This window comes from Bombus bifarius, unplaced genomic scaffold (assembly GCF_011952205.1).
Source record: "Bombus bifarius isolate JDL3187 unplaced genomic scaffold, Bbif_JDL3187 scf7180000009243, whole genome shotgun sequence".
NCBI classification, from domain to species: Eukaryota; Metazoa; Arthropoda; class Insecta; order Hymenoptera; family Apidae; genus Bombus; species Bombus bifarius.
The window spans coordinates 2,123,229-2,142,919 of record NW_022884989.1 but is presented as its reverse complement, the minus strand read 5'-3'; the positions used below and the strand labels follow the sequence as shown (position 1 = coordinate 2,142,919).

Genomic DNA, 19,691 nt, shown 5'->3' with positions numbered 1-19,691 from the left:
TGTCCGTTTGATGTGATGTAATTAAGTAATAACGTCTAAGTGAAACAAAGATATGGTACGGGAGAATATATATTAATATAAATACAAAATATAAAGTATAAATACACGTCGTGTATAATTAGTACTGTATTCTGCATAAATTCACCGAGAAATAAAAAATACTCGATTACTCATCGTAATTAGTTATTCAGCCCATGAGAACCTTTTCGCCTTGACTCTTTTTTTTTTTTTTTTAATCCACTATCGGCCACGCCGACAACGCGGAAATTCTTTTTTTGTCGGTTTCGCTAGTAAAATATGCAAATACGAGGATGGCGACCGTATCGGTAAATTAACAACTTTCTGCAAAACTTTGCCAGTCGTTGTCAAGAATATTCATCAAAGTGTAAAAGAGTAACACGCTATTTGCGAACGCTATTTTCTGTACAAAATCGTGGACGAAATTTATATTTTGTATAGAGATTCTTGCACTTGTTATATTCGAACTGGAGTTCCACCGAGTTAACTACCGGAGGATAATGAGCAAGATGAAAAGCATCATTATCTTTTAATTAATTCACTCGACCTCTCCAAGAGGTCCACCGTATCTCTTAAAGGTATCCTCCGCGTAGAAAAAGAAAAAGCAGATAATCTTGATTCTTCTGATCTTCTTAAATCTTACTTTATCGGCGTGGCTAGAGGCGGATGAAACCCTATGAAACCCTATCCAATGGAAGATGACTTTTATATGGTACAATTGGCTCTTTCGTCTCTCGAGAGTAATCCCATGGATCCCAGATGACATCGCGCGGAGATGAATGGATATGGCTAGAACCGAGCCATCGCAACGTTGAAGTTCCTCGTGCTAGTTAATGGCAAGCGAAGGAGAAACATCGGCTGCGTATCGGTTTTTGACGTACTTGTAACAAATAGAAAATCCCGCACAGCTTGGTCAGCCAATAATTACCAACAGTCGTTTTCTTGCATCTGTATCCACTGTATCGCAGAGAATGCTACATTACTCGTAGAATTACTTAACGAAGAAACCAACCCGCAACCGAAATCCACAAAGGAAATCATCCTTCTTCTATTACCAATTTCGAAGATACGGATCTGTCTTTAATTTTCCAAATTGCGAATGCTAGAAGTCCATAAATATTTATTCTGAAAATTAGATTTCACTATCAAACGAATTCTTCAACGTTATGACTAAAATTCTATTGATAATCAGTCAAAATGTAACCAGGCCTGCGCTTTAAGATAAGTAGCTTGGAAGAAAATGTATCAATCTTTCCACAAGAACAGTGCTCTCTCTCTTCGCGCTTTATAATAATTTACCACCTCCGGTAATCGGTAAAATATTATTTTCAAACTCGATACCATTAGTCGGTGCATTGCCGTCTGTTACCAACAGAATAAGCACTTCGCATCTGTTGTACCGACGATTTCGAGCTACGTAAGAAAGGTAAGTAAAACTGTATTGATCGCGCGGTACGCATGCGTACGCGCTAATCGGATCACATGTTGGAAGAGTAACGCAAGTCGAACGGGCCAGCCAGTGCAAGCAACTGCGCTACGTTCGGTGTGTACGACCGAAAGCTTAAGTAGTAACGGCGTAAAGAACCGTTCGTGATCAGACACGTGTTTCGAAGTGATCGCGGAGGGGAACCGCGTTCGATCAGCAGGCCTAATCGCTCGTGTTACCACACGGTATATTCTTCATTTATTAAATCGTTGAAATATTCGTCGGACACTTCATTAACGCAATGAAAACATCTTTGATGTGGGTGAACGACTAAGCTGCTTCGAACAATCCACTGTTTCTCTCCTTAAATCAATGTGAAGCTCTCGAAATCCTATCCTTTTTCATTTTCATTCATCTCGCGCATCAGACATTCTTCTCATCCCCGTTGTTCATGGCGTGGATAATACTTCGCTGCAATTAGAGAAACAGTAAGTAATTGTTGTTTGATTGCAAATAGTCAATGATCGATGGTAGAACGCTTACTATGTTCGTTATTTAGCTGTTTAAACGAGATCGTGGTAGTTAAAGAGCCGCATTATGGTACACGATGAGTAGATCGAGCTTTGTGAACATATGTTTTCTGGAATCGTAAATCGAGCAATGGCCCGTATGGTGCGGAACAGCCCGGTATAGATAAAGCTGCATTGCGGCGATGTCCCTCCGGAGTGTACTCCTCGACGTGCTTTCATGCGTTCGTGAAATCCTACGATCGTTTGTCCCTGATACAAATACGTTTGACGTAACGTTGAAGGTGAATCGACGAACGTTTCGTTCATTCGTATCGATCAACCACGTATAGCACCACTTGATCTATACGAATATTCTATAAATGAAACATTTATTGTTAGTACATTTTAAAATAGCGTTTAGTACTGCCTTATGCGTTTTAATTTACATTGTCTATGCCTGAACAAATTTCATTGAATTTTACTGGTCAAATTAAGGCGATATTTTATTGTTATTAACACGAAAATGGTTTACTTTATTTCGTCTTCTATCTATTAATTTCATTTTATTGCCATATGATGTGGTATTGATAGTTGAACAATTTCGAGATGCTCGGACAAAGGAAGCGTCGATCGAAGCATTGGTCAAATTACATCGCTCATACTCCGAGAACCTTGGCGTGCTTGTTGCTCGATATTACATCCGCTTCCACCCCCGCAATTCCTGCTGTCAGCGTAATTTCAAATTCTTGCGGCATCCAACTTTCGATGGAGATGTTGACACGATCGATGATCTACTTTCGCGTTCTGAAAGTGCTCTATCTTCTTTGTGGCATCACGATTTTCAAACAAACTTCACTCGACTGATCTATCAAAAGATACACAGGACGATAATAAAGAAAAGAAAAAAAGGACAGCGTTTAAGAATTTCTATTTTCTATAGACGACTCCATACAGATACAGATTTAAAGGAAAGATCATTTTCTCCGATGTATGAAATTTCCAAAATTCTGTTACACATCCCCTTCCTTATGGAACAAATTTAACAGCAAAGTAGAAAATTTGTTATCGTTTATCTTTGCAACAAAATGTCTTTACATTTAAGGCAACAACATTTTCTACAGATATCGAATATATATTCTTAATTATTGTTTTCTTTTTCTCCATATCATAAACTCCCTGCGATTCGTAACGTGTGCTACTATTAGCATCATTACGTTCCGAATAAATGGAAATCATTAAACATGTGAAAGATATTACGCAAGCGATAGTTAATCAGTTTCCAGATGCGGTTTCGGTCAGAGTGAGCTATCAGCAAGGACATTCGCTATTGTTTCGTATCACGACCGGTAACGGTAAAACGTCTCGTTCATTGTGTAACATCCGTGTATGCATATATAAATTTAATGAGAGCGTGATAAGGAGACTGGAGTAACAGATGGTTGCTGATCTTGCAAGCGCAACACCATAAATATTAAAGGTTGAATCATGCCACGTGTGAAACGTTAAGGATGAGAAAAAAGAAGTTTCCTTCGAAACTTTAAAACTGTATGAAGTTTTACGTAACTTTTATCGTCTCGCCTGTTCATTCGTATTTTCCCTCATTATACGGTTTCTATTTAGAATGAAATCTTACTTCCATTCGTAGAAGCAGAAATACGAGTATCTACTAACCAGAGGTAAGAGAGATACTAACGATAAGAACTGCTTGTGCAGATAATAAATACGTAATGTTCCTTTCTTTTACTATATATAAATATAGTTTTCCACTGTTTTCACAATGAAGAAGTGTATTGATTAAATCGTTTCGCAACATTTCATTAATTAAATTGTATTTTAAATCAAACGTGTAAAATCGAGTGTGTGATATAAAGATCAAAGATTGATTAAATAATTCTTATAGTACGTAGTACGAAATAATTTTGAATCGTATACTTCGATTGGTATAAATTTTCTCTTTATGGAAAATCCGATTTCATAGGTTTCTATCAAACGTTTGAATCTTTCCACAAACTCCTGTACGTCATCAATCACTTTGAGAATATATTTACGTATTGATTACCACAGAATAAATTGCATGAATTACTATATGATATGTACGTTTCGTATATCGATGCAATACATGTTACGAATAATAATAATAAAATAATTTATGATAAAAATATAAGCAGTCGATAGTACGACGTTTGTTTATATTTTACTTGTACATTTTTCTCCGTTTATCAAGCCGTGCACTTATTTTATTTATGTTTGCTCGCTTCACGTTTGAAGGTAATCTATCATGAATTTCAAACACATTTATATTTGCCCACGTGCATTTAGTTTGCTTGACGTAAATTCCTATTCAAAGACCTTCCCTTCTTGCAGAAATGATAAATACGTTTATCACCTTTGCACCGATACGACTGATAAAACGATGCTTGTCAATATTCAACATAATAATGTTTTTTTCAGTGTCACTTGTGCGAATTCATATGATACAACCAGGTGCTATTCCAAATAGGAAAATCAATAACACAAATTATTGATGCCCGTGTACATATCGGAGCATAATTTTCCTTCAATGATGGATTTCGAGTGAATTTTTTACGGGATACGAAATTTCAATAACGATCGAATAATAAAAAAATATATTAAAAATAAATAACGATAGATTTTGCAATTTATTTGGAATACGTGTTGAATAATCATATTCGAAGACTTACGTGATTTTCAATCATTAACATGGACACTATAAGAAAAAGTGTTGCAACCAAAACTTGTTATTACGTAACTATACTAAAAAACATGGTTGCATGTTTAACATAATCACAAACAGTTATTACGTGGAACCTTGACGCAAAATGTGAGAGAAATTCTGACAGCCATTAATAATTCTCAAATTATTTTCTTTCTTTCGTTCTTAGCAATAGATAATTATTTTATGCTTCTAATAATTCTTCTCCCCCGTTCCATTGTTTATAAATTACATACAATATCTCTTATTACGTTGATTTTGTAAATTCTGATATCATTTTTTTTACAAAAACAATGTTCGTTTAAGAATAATTTCATTAATCTCTAAAGTACGTATTTCATTCGTTACGAGCTGATCTTACATTTTTCGTACGAAAAGTTCAGCAAATGTTTTCCTGTCGACGTTTATCGGTTCGCGTACGATGCACCGTACGTACCTAGTCGACCTACATACATTTTCAATGAGCTTTTCGCTGCTTGTCAAAATTCAAACAATGCTCATTAGGTGACAATTTTTGTCGAACAGAAGATAATACGCTCGCACAAAGTTGCAGATAACATATTCTTGATTTGAGTCGCGAACTTCATTGCTCATTACGAACGCAGATGCTTTTCAATGATATTACGTCAAATTGACTGCAATACGGCTCGATAAAGGCAATGGATTCTTTTGATGATTAGCGATCAACCATCTGGAAACTGGTATTGATTAAAGTTTGTTACAATGTTCAAATTTAGACGAAGGGTTTTTTGAGTTGTTACAGTTTACCATATCGAATATAGAGAATGTATTCACGTGGTTAATGACACCAAATGGATGTAGATTAATAACGTAAATAGCGTTTTTAATTTCGACTTTATGTACTTGATACTATGTATTAGATTGTATTAGAAGTTTCTTTCGTTTTATGAGCAAATAATAGACGCACAACGTTTTTTGTTTTATATTATTTTGTCGAATTACGTACGATCCATTTTGTTACGTTGAGATAAACACCGCGACATTTCACAGACTTGGTTTCACGTTTACATGAAGGTGCACTGTTATAAAAAACACGTTTGCGAAAGAAAGACACTTTTTCGGGCAACCTAATATTATTGTAAAATATTGTTATAAAACATCGCATTATATCAGACATCAGAAGAACGAAGTACACGCTGTTAAACCTGTGGACAGAGCTGAAGAACTGTAATTTTCATGAAATTTGATATTAAATACGTAGAGTGTTTGCTGCAAAGAAACCTTTTTACTTCAAAATTTCAACAATTATCGAAAAACGTCCAAAAGAGAATCTGTTATTTATTTATTGGAAATAAACATTCGGATACTATCAAAGTCATTTATAATTCCATTTGTATATACTTAATTTCGTCAATCCCAATACGTACGTGTTTCGCTTCAAATTCTTCTGGATAAATTTTTCTTCTAGTACCTTTCGTTCGTTCTAATTTGTAGTTTGCAGCCTGCGAAATTAAACTTCTGCAAAATTGAAGAAAAGAGAATTTTCAGAAGTTTACGAATACAAAAGCTGACTTGAAAAACAGAACGAAGGATAGTGAAGGTCGAAAGCACAAGCTTCTGTAACGTCAATTCATATCAGAGACCAGGCCATACACCACGGACAGGATGGCACCCAGATATCTGCATATCCCTGGCGCGCACCCTCAATAGTCTTAAGTGCCTACCAGGGGCCTTGGCATTTTTTTATAGTTAAGGTCGTTCGGACCAAGCGAGTATTTCCTGTCGTAAATTCCGTCCCTTGTCCTTAGATACCCCCGCCCCTAGCTTTCCTCAGACACAGTATCGTCAGTAAGACTTCGCTTATTCTGTATCCTTAGAATAGTCAACATATCTATGTCGGTCTCTACTCTTATAAGTCGCGTACTTAATGTATCGTTGTAACTAACTCTGACATAACGTAGTTGGAGTGAAATGTGATTTATGTTAATTCAGTGCGTGTTACATTGTGATTGCTGAATTCATAATAAAGGTTGATTAAAACCAAGTAAATAGTTGTGTTACGACTCAACTATATTTTATTTTCACCAACCAACCCAAAAATTACGTGACACTTCCATCGTTATACTCGTTGGTAGAAGCTGAAGAATTGCAATTTGCATGGAGTCTAATTTAAATACTTACGACATTGTTGTACTTGTCTGTTACAGAAGATGGTGGATGTAACTACGGCTCTGCCATCCACCGGTGGAGCGTCCCTAATTGGACGCACCAGAGGTGCACTCAGATCCGTCAAGTCTGCGTTAGGAGGCAGCGGAGAGTATCTTCAGGGTTTGGGTAGCCGAATAGGATCCGTTCTAAGTAGCAGTTTAGAAGAAAGTGAATTGACCACGACGCCGTCGACGTCGCCATCTTCGCCACAAGCACCACCTCAGACTTCCAATCCGGAAGAACAGTTGGCTAGAAGAAAATTAAGGCTCCCAAGGTAAGCTCCTGTCTCGTGAATCTATTGCTAAATAATTCTACAGCAGCACGAATAAGGTGTATTAGAGGTGTGAAGAGTAATTGGGCATCCTCTGAGCTTACTTTGATTTTATTATATATATTATAATATATTACGAGAAATATATATTTTCTTTTACTATTTAATTAATATACTTTAAGTTATGAGTTTGCGTATCGCTTACTATTGAAAAGCAATTACGAACGCTAATCAAATCTGTGCAATATTTTCCTCGACCGCTTTGTATTGCTCGTAAAATCTTCAGAGACACATATAAATAATAATTTTAAGAAACGTTCAAAATAAATGAAATGATATGAAGGTATTCTACTATTGAAATAAAATGTCACTCTTTTATCTATCCTATTTTCCCTTTAAGTGGTTTGCGCATTAACTTTTTTTTTTCTTTTTATTTATTTGTTGAAATTACAATCAATTCTCGCGTTGAGAATTTTCAGTAATTTTTCTGGCGTGGCGCAGTGACATGGCTGTTTATTTACAATAAGTTAATACTTATTATAGATAGGTATAATTTATAAGTATTATAAGTAAGTGCATATGCTTAATTTGGATAATTAAATGAATCTAACGTTTAGGTCTAGCGGGTAGTGCCTCTTCAGCCTGCGAATCTGGTCCGTCGTATCGAGTAGTCCAGTGATTAGGGGGTTTCGGTGTTTGTTGACTCTTTTGCTATATCTGTCGCTATATTTTGCTATTTCCTCTTTGACTGTAGGTATCTTGAGGTCGCGATGGATGGTTTCGTTGGTAACATACCAAGGTGCGTCAATTAGGGATCTTAGCGTTTTCGATTAAAAGCGTTGGAGTATTTCAATGTTGGAGTTACTTGCTGTTCCCCATAGTTGGATTCCGTAGGTCCAGACAGGTTTTATTACGGTCTTGTAGAGGGTAATTTTATTCTGTATGTTTAGTTTGGAGCGTCGGCCCGTGAGCCAATAGAGTTTTTTTAGTTTGTCCTTTAGTTGCTTCGTTTTATCTGAGATGTGTGTCTTCCACGTTAGTCTCCTGTCCAGGGTCATGCCCAGGCATCGGACTGTGTCCCTGCTAGGAACTGTTGCATTGTTGATGGTGACCTGGGGGCAGGTTTGTTTTCGGAGCGTGAAGGTTACATTTGAGGATTTCTTTTCGTTGACTTTGAAGCCCCATTTGTGAAACCACTTTTCCATGGAGTCGAGACTTCGCTGGAGAGTGGATGAGGCGCCCATTAACTGAAATGCAATTTACGATGCATAATAGATGATCGATAAGGTGCACTAGTTTCACGTACAAGAAAATTGGTTTGTTTATCGTTTCTTCTGTACGTGACGGTAACAAGTGACAGCTTGATAAGTATTGCGAATTTAATGTTTCATGCATTTCAAATAGTATGCTTTTAATCTTCTGAAAAAGTTGTCTTGCGTCAGAGAGACATTTTTTAATAAATTTCAAATAAAATTCTCGTGTATTTGCGTTTGCATTTTATATATTGTATATCGAGGTCATACGGATATCGATATTTTGGAAATTTCCGTTCATATTCCTGATAAATATTCTTGATATCTGTTACGTCGCGTATGTCACGTAATTTTTGGGTTGGTTGGTGAAAATAAAATATAGTTGAGTCGTAACACAACTATTTACTTGGTTTTAATCAACCTTTATTATGAATTCAGCAATCACAATGTAACACGCACTGAATTAACATAAATCACATTTCACTCCAACCACGTTATGTCAGAGTTAGTTACAACGATACATTAAGTACGCGACTTATAAGAGTAGAGACCGACATAGATATGTTGACTATTCTAAGGATACAGAATAAGCGAAGTCTTACTGACGATACTGTGTCTGAGGAAAGCTAGGGGCGGGGGTATCTAAGGACAAGGGACGGAATTTACGACAGGAAATACTCGCTTGGTCCTAACGACCTTAACTATAAAAATGCCAAGGCCCCTGGTAGGCACTTAAGACTATTGAGGGTGCGCGCCAGGGATATGCAGGTATCTGGGTGCCATCCTGTCCGTGGTGTATGGCCTGGTCTCTGATATGAATTGACGTTACACGTACCACTCTACCTAGCCCAGGCCACACACCGCGGGCAAGATGACAACCAGATGTCTTCGGATACTCACTGCGTACCCTCAATAGCCTCAAGTACCTTCCATAAATCTCATAGATTTCCTAGTAAAGGTCCTTCAAACCAAACAAACGTCTATTTCCGAAGAATTTCTAAAGACTATTGTCTACCACGGCTGGATAATGGAAAGTTAGTTTTTCTCACGTAGGCTGCAACTTTCCTCCCACTAACCACTTTCTCTGAAGGGCGGTTAAGACCCTTCGTTTAACCAATTAACGACGAAGCCTATTTCCCTCACTCTCTTAACTAACATCGGCATCAACAAATCCGATGGTCCCGTGCGCTAGACACACCCATCCTTAGCTTTCCTCCGAGACAGCATCGTCTCCCAAGACGGTACTGATTTTACATCCTTCGAACAGTCAACATCCTTTAACCGGGTATACACACCCGCAGATCAGTTACTCACTCATCTCGTACATACGCACCAGCGTAACTGTCTTCGTTATAAGTTGTTGGAATAAACGGTGAAATATAACTTTACTGTGTCATATTCATTTAACCACCTCTGTTATCTTAACCGAAACAGGGGAACGACTATTTCGCGGCGTCGATTCACCGAATCGTAGCGAGAATTTACGCCTCTCGCTGACGCGTTTTCCTCGCGACCGCGTCTCTCCGCGAACGGTCGTAACAATATCTTTTAAACGTAAAATACCTTCGAGAAATATTCTCGATTTTTTTTAAACGTAAAATATTCCTTGAAATCTCACAATTTCTTGTTTTATACGTAGGTTTGGCACAGGATTATCGTACGAAGACTACGAAGCAATCGCGAGGCATAAACTGGAGCGTCAGGGTAGCGCCAATATGTCGAGGTGTATGAGAAAATATCCTCCGGGTATGACCTACGAGGAAATAGCCTCGTCGAGATCAGCCGGAACCAAAAGACAAGAGCATAAAGTAGAGGAAGATAACAGCCCCGATAGGGACAGTGAAGAAAGCATAGAACCTCTTGAAGAAAGAGATATCAAGGCCACAGGGCCTGATCCTTTCGATAAATTGAACTACAGGGGAGGTGAGCAGCTACAAAAATATTCTCTACTTCGTTAAATATTATAAAAAAGATTGTATACACGAATGTTCATTAATTACGTATACTTATATTTTTATGAATTCGGTGTAACATTGAAATTCCCTTCTTTCTAAAAGAATGCATTTTTAGTATTTTTTTTAATCCTTGAAGTAATATAGGTATCTGTTTCTCTAAATTTCGTTATTTCCGAAACGTTTATTTTCGCATGAAAATATATGTACAGTAAGTTTATTTTTAGAAAGAACGTTTTTATATAATATATTTTTGTTTCTCTTTGTCATGAAGCGAGGGCCCCGACCCGTTATCAGACGGTCGTTTTTCGTTTAGGTAAATGAACGTTGAATTGTATGTAAATGTGTATGTGAACCGTCACAGGTTTCGTTCGTTTCTCACAAACCCTCCGTTTCCTTTCGGTGTTTTCACCGTATCGACAGTAAAGTTGCTATTGAAAGCAAGGACGAACCTAGGTTATTCAAACTAAGAGTAATTTACACGCTATTTGAATAATCGAATGACTTTATCTTCGTACGAGAACAGATTGATTATCATTTTCTTTTTTTTTTTTTTTGCGATTTGATTTCTTTTTCAAGAGATTACTTATTTTTAATTACTTATCTCGATTAAACAACAAATTTGTCGAATAAAAATATAACAATATCTTTCTGTTTCTCTTCCGTTTCCAATCTCTGCTGCGCAAGACTAATTCTCAAATTTTCCATTAATCGATATTCCGATAATCGATCGTCCCGTTAATCGGCGTTCTGATAACGCAGGTTCCGCTGCACTTCAAACTGTTTTACGCTGTTTCACGATTCATTTTGCACAATATGTATAAGAAATATACGAAACACGAACGAATAACTGACATATCGCAACTTTTCTGTCGGTACAAAAGCAATAATGCAAATAGATCCCTGGCTCCTACAGTTTTGTGTTTCTTGATGGAAAATCGTATCGTTGTACGCTTTCACGTGAACCTTCCTGTGTGTAAATATTTGGTGTCATTTGATATAAAAACTTAGACAGAACCTCGTACGTGCTTTCTAGTTTCCCAGATAAAACTGAGTTTTGACTTTGATAAATTCTGAATATATTAACATTCCAATGAAAATAGGAGATAATGGTTTCCTTTGTAAATTTAGTTACCGAACATATATTATTTAATAATTAATAATTGTTTATTACTCAAGCTTTACCTAAGATACATAATAATCATAGAATATATTTTCTAACGTGTTCTACTTTAAAAAAATCGTTTATTAGAAACTTCTGAACCTATCTATTAATACATTTTCTTTGCCTAGAATTTACATTTTATTCTCCACGATAAAAGATAAAATCTGCTATGTAGTTTTGATAGGAAATTTAATAAAAGTATCTCGAGAAATAAACCAAAGAGACCTTCGTTCGTAATTAATTGTGAAAGTGCGTCTACAATCCTGTTACTTACACGTATTAAATTAAAACACCATCTAACCCAATTGAAACTTAATTGCCTCTTTATTGTGTACCTTTGTATGACTTACCTCTCTGAAATTTAGCTTGTTCGATCAGGTTTAATCCCTATAGTACACCTGTATAGTATATCTGATTACAATTTCTGATAGTACGATAGCATCACTGTATCATCCCTGTGTGTTCCCTGTCTCAAATATTAGATTAGACGTATTCTCAGAGGTGTTGAAGCAATACAATAACGTGGCACACGCACCAGTCTCGAGTATTAATTAGGGGAGCCGTAGATTAACGCTTCCACCAGATTATGCGATTGTTTCCTGTAGAATATTATTTCAGATATGCCGCCTTGTAGCAGCGACTCCATGAGCGATCAGGATGGTTACGGACCTAGTACGAGTTTAGACTCGAACATGGACGGCCGTAGATTATGGCAGAGATCAGGTAAAATTTATTTGAATACTAACCTGTTGATCTGGTCATCTGTTAACCAGAAATTTCTATAACATTATAGAATTAAAAGTTAGCAAAGACAGATAGGGAGTTTTTAATAATTCTTTGAAGCATAAATGTAATTACAATTTATAATTCGGTATAAATATAATTTATACTATAATGTACATACAGTAGACGAGTTAAAATATAAAGAAGCCACGAATAAAGAAATTATTATATCTAAGAAATTGGGAATTCGAGCGATGAGTTAACTTACTTTCGTCACCAAGGTTTACGAGTTAATTATCCGAATAATTTGAAATTTAAATAAGAAATAATTTTGGGTCTTGTAATTTAGGTTCGTCGGGATCTGTCCAATCTTGGGCTTCTAGTTTATCAGCTGATAGTCAATCTGAGGAAGCTGCGGCGGATTTTATGAAAGCTTTTGTACCTCTTTTATTCGATGCACCGAATAGCATCGATCAGGAGCAAAAAGCAAGTTTCGGCCAAATGGTTCTTGTACGTGTTCAAATCTATTACGTGTATACATATTATCTGTTAAATTTTATATAAATACAATGGTCGTTAAAGAAAAGGAATAACGTGCCGATTTCATTTCACACAGACAGAATCCGGTAGAATATGGTTCTCCAGAGTGGTGAACGCGAGGAGAGCACGCCCCTGTGTAACAGAAGCATCGTTTTATTCTTTAGCTCAACACTTTGCGGTGGCTCTTTTCGAATGTCACGAGGCGGATGATTTCGCACCTGCCAAAAGTCTCATGAACATGTGCTTTACTTTTTACCACGAAGGTATCTAGATCTGTCTTTTATGTAATTTTCTATACTGCAGACAACGTAGATTACAAATAGTAAACGTCACAATTATACATTTCATATATATCAAAATATACGTTGCAATTAATTTAATCGGATTTAATTAGTCGAAGAGTCAGGATTGCAGCCATATCGCGAATACTTGTACTTGTTGTTGAATTTTCTATACTGCAGACAGCGCAGATTACAAATAGTAAACGTCGCAATTATACATTTCATATATATCAAAATATACGTTGCAAATAATTTAATCGGATTTAATTACTCGAAGAGTCAGGATAGCAACCATATCGCGAATACTTGTACTTGTTGAATTTTCTATACTGCAGACAGCGCAGATTACAAATAGTAAACGTCGCAATTATACATTTCATATATATCAAAGTATACGTTGCAAATAATTTAATCGGATTTAATTAGTCGAAGAGTCAAAATTGCAACCATATCGCGAATACTTGTACTTGTTGTTGAATTTTCTATACTGCAGACAGCGTAGATTACAAATAGCGAACGTCGCAATTATACATTTCATATATATCAAAATATACGATACAATTAATTTAATCGGATTTAATTAGTCGACGAATCAGGATTGCAGCCATATCGCGAATACTTGTACTTGTTGTTGAATTTTCTATATTGCAGACAGCGTAGATTACAAATAGCGAACGTCGCAATTATACATTTCATATATATCAAAATATACGTTGCAAATAATTTAATCGGATTTAATTAGTCGAAGAGTCAAGATTGCAGCCATATCGCGAATACTTGTACTTGTTGTTGAATTTTCTATACTGCAGACAGCGTAGATTACAAATAGTGAACGTCGCAATTATACATTTCATATATATCAAAATATACGTTGCAATTAATTTAATCGGATTTAATTAGTCGAAGAGTCAAGATTGCAGCCATATCGCGAATACTTGTACTTGTTGTTGAATTTTCTATACTGCAGACAGCGTAGATTACAAATAGCGAACGTCGCAATTATACATTTCATATATATCAAAATATACGTTGCAATTAATTTAATCGGATTTAATTAGTCGAAGTGCCAGGATTGGAGCCATATCGCGAATACTTGTACACACATTTGCGAGTACAACCCATATGGACGTCAATGAGATTCTGGACGGCGGCTTTCTTCGACGCGGTTCAATGTGAAAGAGCTTCGAGGCCAGTTCCGCCGAGGCCTGAGTCTCTGGATCAGGAGGCCATCGCCATCGAGGATCGAAAGTTTCAGGCTAATATCGTCTTTGGACAATTAGGGTAAACAGATTCGATAGAATGTTCGATGAACTCGTGTTTTATGTTATCTTTAAACAATTTCGTTTTTTCAGGACGTTCACGTGTAACATGCACGCCTTTGGCCTGTCACGTACTCTGTGTCTAGAATTTCTTAGGAAGCAATGTGTAATCGCTAATCTAACGAAAGGTAAATTCATCAATTAATAAGAACAATGTAGAATCAAAGGACGCTCATTATGAGTACTCTTTATCTGAATTCTAACTTTACAAATACCTGAGGTGTATACTTTGTGCAATTATCGCTTTGACATTATTATGCTTTGAAGTATTACTATTAATAGTACTAAATACCGATGTATGTATGTATGTGTATAGTACCTATTATTACTATAGCATATTACTGTACGTACACGGGTATTTAATAGCCACGATATTAGACGTCAAAGCTATACGACAATGTAGTAGTACGTATTACTATATATGCGTGCTGCTTTATGATAAATAAAATAAAAAATTACTTCTTTCTTTCTGTTCTTCGTAAAAATAGAATATTTCTTTTAAACAGAATGTACATATTTACAGAGCAAGAAAATATGCTTCGTGACAACATAGAGAGAATGTTCGACGAGACCGAGCCCTGGCGGTAGTTTTGCTGAACATGAATCTAAGGATCCATGGAAACACTTTGTTGAAAAGGTATCTACTTATCGAACTGCGATTCGCAGGAGAAAATCGTTGCAAAATTGTCAATTAAAATACCGAATTCAGTGGAGTATAAATGAACAAAGATGTCAATTTTATCATACAACAAACACCAAAACAAATGCGGTTGTGATACCATCTGGCGCAGCTAAACTCAGCGATATATGTAAATTAATGAATTTAAGCTGTATACTGTTCCTACCATTAACTAAACAGAACTTGTAAATCGAATTCTACGAAGACGAGAATCTCCGTGAAACTGTGAGAAGGATTCCGCGATTGTAATAAATCTGCTGCAATTAAAAATGATTTGCTATATTTAAATATTAAAATAATTCTATTATTATTATTATTATTATGTTGTTATCATTGTTATTATTACGGAATCATACTTGCGATTTTGTTTCTAAGTAGTCTCCGAAAATTTCAAATTTCTTCTTCTAGTTCCGATAGGTTAAATCTCTGTAAATATACATATTATAAACAACGTATTTCTCCGTGAAAGTTGAAACGAAATTGTTGAATTTGCTTAGTTTATTTGTCAGGCTTCTATGTCCAAATCGAACTTAAGTCATAAGCGTAAACGGACAATAAATTACGTGGACGAATTCGTGTGATATTGATAATCGGTTTGTAGCGATGATCGACGTGAACGTTATTTCTGTACGGGCAAAGGGAAATTTCTGTAAATTTCGTGATCTTTAAAGGAGATTGCCAAGAGCGCGACATTTGCGTAGCGAATTTTTTCAAGCAACACGTTAACCACAAAAGTCTATTGAAAGCAAGACACTTTTAATGTGGATATATCGCTTGTTTTATAAATTCAAATAGCATTTCTATATGTTACAAAATATCGGAGCTTCCTTGCACGCACGCAACTGAACTAATATCATTAGATCGTAATACCGTTAGATCGTCCTACTATATGAAAAATGATAGGCTCGTAAAAAGAGATATCTATGATCTAGAACTTGCAATCTATCAATTTACTAATATTACCTATTAGGTGATAAATAATTGTATTAGTTGACAATATTATTATACTTGAACTGACATTACAAAAAAAGCTGAAGATGAAAAGCTGTAAAACCTATACGAGTACAGAAGTTTATAATTTACTACTTGTCACTTGTGAATTCACTGATGTAATATAGCTAAATTGTGCAAGAAAGCTCGGATCATAGTTAGCAGAGTATCCATAGGCGACGCTTGTAGAACGTTTGGTGAAAAATGTTAGCAGATTTCTCAGTTAAAGATCGCTGATTCTATTCTAGAGTAATAATGTCGCAACTGACGATGAAACGTGTTAAAATGTGAAGATACTTCTCGCTTTACAATTAATCATACGTTCAGACTACTTTACACACGCTATCTTGTATAATTTCTTTTATAGATCTTTATGCGTAGAACAAGCTGCTAAAATTTCGTTCGACGATAACTCATGTAAGTGTGTTTGTATTTAAAAAGACATATCATTAAATACAAGCATCGCTGGATAATTATTTTGTATATCTGTCCGCATTTCCAGTGAAATTGTTAATGCGAGGAAAGATAATAACTAATAAATTTCTTCAACATTGAGATGATTTCTTATGAAAACCGTTTCATTTTACCAAAAATATCAAAGTTCGATACTATAATAAAACTAAATTGACTTACCACGCTGGTCTTAAAATCTCATGGAGGCAAATACGTATAATTTAGCAATTCAGGTAATCAGTGAGATTCGATGTTAATTGCTTCGAATATAGTAATATTTCTCGAGTTAAATGCATTGTAAATAAGAAATCATAATTTCTTCCTATTCTATCGTAACACGCTTATAAAAATTCTCTCGTCTTGAAATCATATTATTTGCCGTGTAACAGATTATCGCGTGGTACAATGCTTTTAGACATGTATTTTAGCTTTCGCTAATATTTATTTTACCAAACATATACACGTACAGTTGTTACAATTTAAAAAATATTCTCCGGAGTAACACGACGACAGTGAACACACATCAATACTTGTAAACGTTATCGATCATTTTCCTCGATTCGTATCGATTTACCTCGGCCGTTGAGTTAGAGCTCACGCTTTTACCACGCAAACTTCTCATTCCCAGCGAACGTAGAATGCTCATCTTATCCATTTCTTTTCCAGGAGGCGACTTCTTCTGTTCTTTATTCGGTAGCCTTGGCGTTGGATATTTGTTATAAATTCCATATCTTTCAAAATGTTCTGCCTTCTCCTCTGGCACGATAACGTTACGATTCTTATTTGACTCTGTCGATTTTTTCAATTCTGAATTCAACGACATTAGAGCATAGTCGGGCGAGACGGATCCATACGATAGTTCGCCTTTGTTGGCAGAATCTATCGATTTCGCGGTGACGGGCTCGGATTTCTCTGATAATCGATCAAGAGCCGCTTTAATGTGACCACTCTTCAAGGCTCTCGGATGGTCTGTCATCTTGCGACTAATCTCTTGCGTGGTCGTGTCACCGCAGCAAGATTTCGTCTTTTCGATACAACTGAAGCTATAATCGAATATACTTCTTGGACTACGAATGTTTTTCAAGCTAGCCTGGATCAGATCTACCAGATCGAAACTGTCATCCTTGATAGGACAATGATCGTTCAAAAGATCAGCGCTCGTACTCAAGATCGTAGACTTGCTATGACCGATTTTCTTCGTTTTCCCCCTGGATTTTGGTTTAACTTGCACCTCCTGGATCGGACGCGCAGCTGGTTTCTCACTTTTATTAACCTTCGGTGTCGTTGAACTTTTCGATTTAACGTTATTTAATTTCTCCTCCAGCATTTTGAGACTTATGCTACTGGTCTTCGTGTCGATCTTTCTAGCCATTTTATTCTGAACTTTGCTCGATTTCGTTTCTGCAACTTTGTTACCCATCGAATCTTTATTGTCCACTTTGGCATTGACCTTAGTAGCGACCGAGTAATCTTTCAGCGCCTTTATATTCTTCTGTCCGGTTACTTGCAGCGATTTAATGGCAGAAGTTCTCCTCTCTGAGATTACTTTTTCTTTGTCGATTGTAATTTCGTTAAGACGATTGTCGGACGATTTTCTCGAAACAGAGTTCTGCGCGTTCTTTCTACGAGATACTTCAGCCGTTTTCTTCGTCTGGTTTTCTGGCGGAACGATCTTCGATGTTAGTTTGGTATTCGAACCAGAGATTTTCATGGGATTTTCGATTTTTTGATACGCTTTCGGTGAATTCTCCGATCTCGCATTCACTTTCGGTAAATTTTCAATTTTTGGGTTTGCTGGTCTTTGTTTTGCGTTTAAGCGATTTCGGAGCATCTGGAACAACCGATCGTTGCATCGATGATAAATCAAAGACGAATATCGCGCGCTTCAAAATCGGTAACAATGACAAGATTACTTTTTGATCGTGGGTTGATTCTTGCGCTTGAGCCAATTGGAACAATTGTTTCCAGTTATACGTGCTATTAGATCCGTCGTATCTATTCCTTGTTAGTGGTCTGTATTTTTTGTACAGTGTTTGCCACACGCAATTGTCATCGAAGATCTAAATATTTGGGAAGGAAGAAATAGAAAGGGTAAGGCTGAATATTAATTTCTTTGATTTCTGTTACCTCTTTAGAGACACGCGACAGGGATGTTAATTTGATGATGTCTTGTACCGAAAGATATTTGATTAATTTATTAATCAAACACCTTGGCAATGTCAATAACGTGTTTCTCCCGGAAGTGATGTTTCTTACGTGCTTTAGCAAATATTCGCCTAAAATATCGTATATAAATGGTAATATATAGAATTGGAACGACATGGAAAATTAAACTAGTGAAAATAAAATAGAAAATTAAAATAGTGAAACTAATATTTTGTAAAGAATTGTCAAAAAAGAAAAACCGAGACAAGAAGCATTTTACTTTACCTTAATTCGCCGCTTTTCAAAGGTTGAAAAAGTCGAGCGATCAAATAATATCAATTTAAACTTAAGTGACATCTTCACGAACGATTCAATGAAAAATTTCACGCTCCTAACCCAATAAATATATTCAACGTATACGAATATCAAACGTCAAACGTTGAAAAGCGTCAAAAAAATGAAAAAACTAACAGAGTATTTACAGAGAATAAAATATTTTTTAATGAATTATTCTTTCAAGAGCTACTAAACGTATCAGATAAACATTAAACGTTAAATGACAAATTTTCCACAAAAAGTTACTCAATAATGATTCCTCGACTGTGTACCAAAAATACGTCGAATTTCGTCCTGCAATCGATGGTCTTGCTTGAAATCAACGAAACCGGAGGTTCGTACGATGGGTGTTTTGTGAGGACCGTGCGAGATTCGCCAAAGATAGAGTGTCACCTGCAAAAGGAGCGAAGTTACGAGGCAGAATCGCGAGAACGCGATTTATTCGTCAGCACCTGGTCGTCCAACACTCTTAACCCGTAATAATCTCTGCTTGGTGAAGGCGCTACCGAATACTTTTCCAGGTATTCGAGCTTACCGCTCATACTCGACGTGTCCGAATCCGAAAAGCCACCGCGTTCGCCCTGAAGCTGCTTCGTAATTGACACTTTGTCACGAGTAAAGTTGCAGTCGGAAATAACAATAAAATGAAATTAACCAAAACCAGCTCTTTTCCTCGTGTTTCTACCCAAAGAAAAGATACATCTATCTGGCGATAGTTTTAAAAGATT

General features: G+C 36.3%; 2 protein-coding genes across 6 annotated transcripts; one reads left to right on the top strand and one right to left on the bottom strand.

Moving 5' to 3' along the window:
• Positions 1–1,516: 1,516 nt before the first annotated feature.
• On the top strand, positions 1,517–16,584 carry LOC117214829 (uncharacterized protein KIAA0513). Of its 5 annotated transcripts, none has more exons than XM_033461197.1 (10): positions 1,517–1,689; positions 6,859–7,130; positions 10,020–10,303; positions 10,607–10,648; positions 12,116–12,220; positions 12,570–12,730; positions 12,837–13,023; positions 14,100–14,322; positions 14,394–14,488; positions 14,884–16,584. In XM_033461197.1, exons 2-10 carry the CDS (start codon positions 6,859–6,861, stop codon positions 14,946–14,948), a joined length of 1,434 nt encoding a protein of 477 aa, XP_033317088.1. In that variant the 5' UTR covers positions 1,517–1,689; the 3' UTR covers positions 14,949–16,584. The 5 variants fall into 5 exon arrangements, with proteins under 5 accessions (XP_033317088.1, XP_033317086.1, XP_033317087.1 ...); XM_033461195.1 differs by having other exon boundaries at positions 6,856–7,130; XM_033461196.1 differs by having other exon boundaries at positions 1,517–1,932.
• Positions 16,585–16,809: 225 nt separating this feature from the next.
• LOC117214830 lies at positions 16,810–19,626 on the bottom strand. The gene is made up of 5 exons (XM_033461199.1): positions 19,416–19,626; positions 19,236–19,356; positions 18,610–18,758; positions 18,396–18,542; positions 16,810–18,313 (listed from the first exon to the last, which is right to left on the bottom strand). The coding sequence occupies exons 1-5, from the start codon at positions 19,503–19,505 to the stop codon at positions 17,006–17,008; spliced, it is 1,815 nt and encodes a 604-aa protein (XP_033317090.1). The 5' UTR covers positions 19,506–19,626; the 3' UTR covers positions 16,810–17,005.
• Positions 19,627–19,691: the final 65 nt, after the last annotated feature.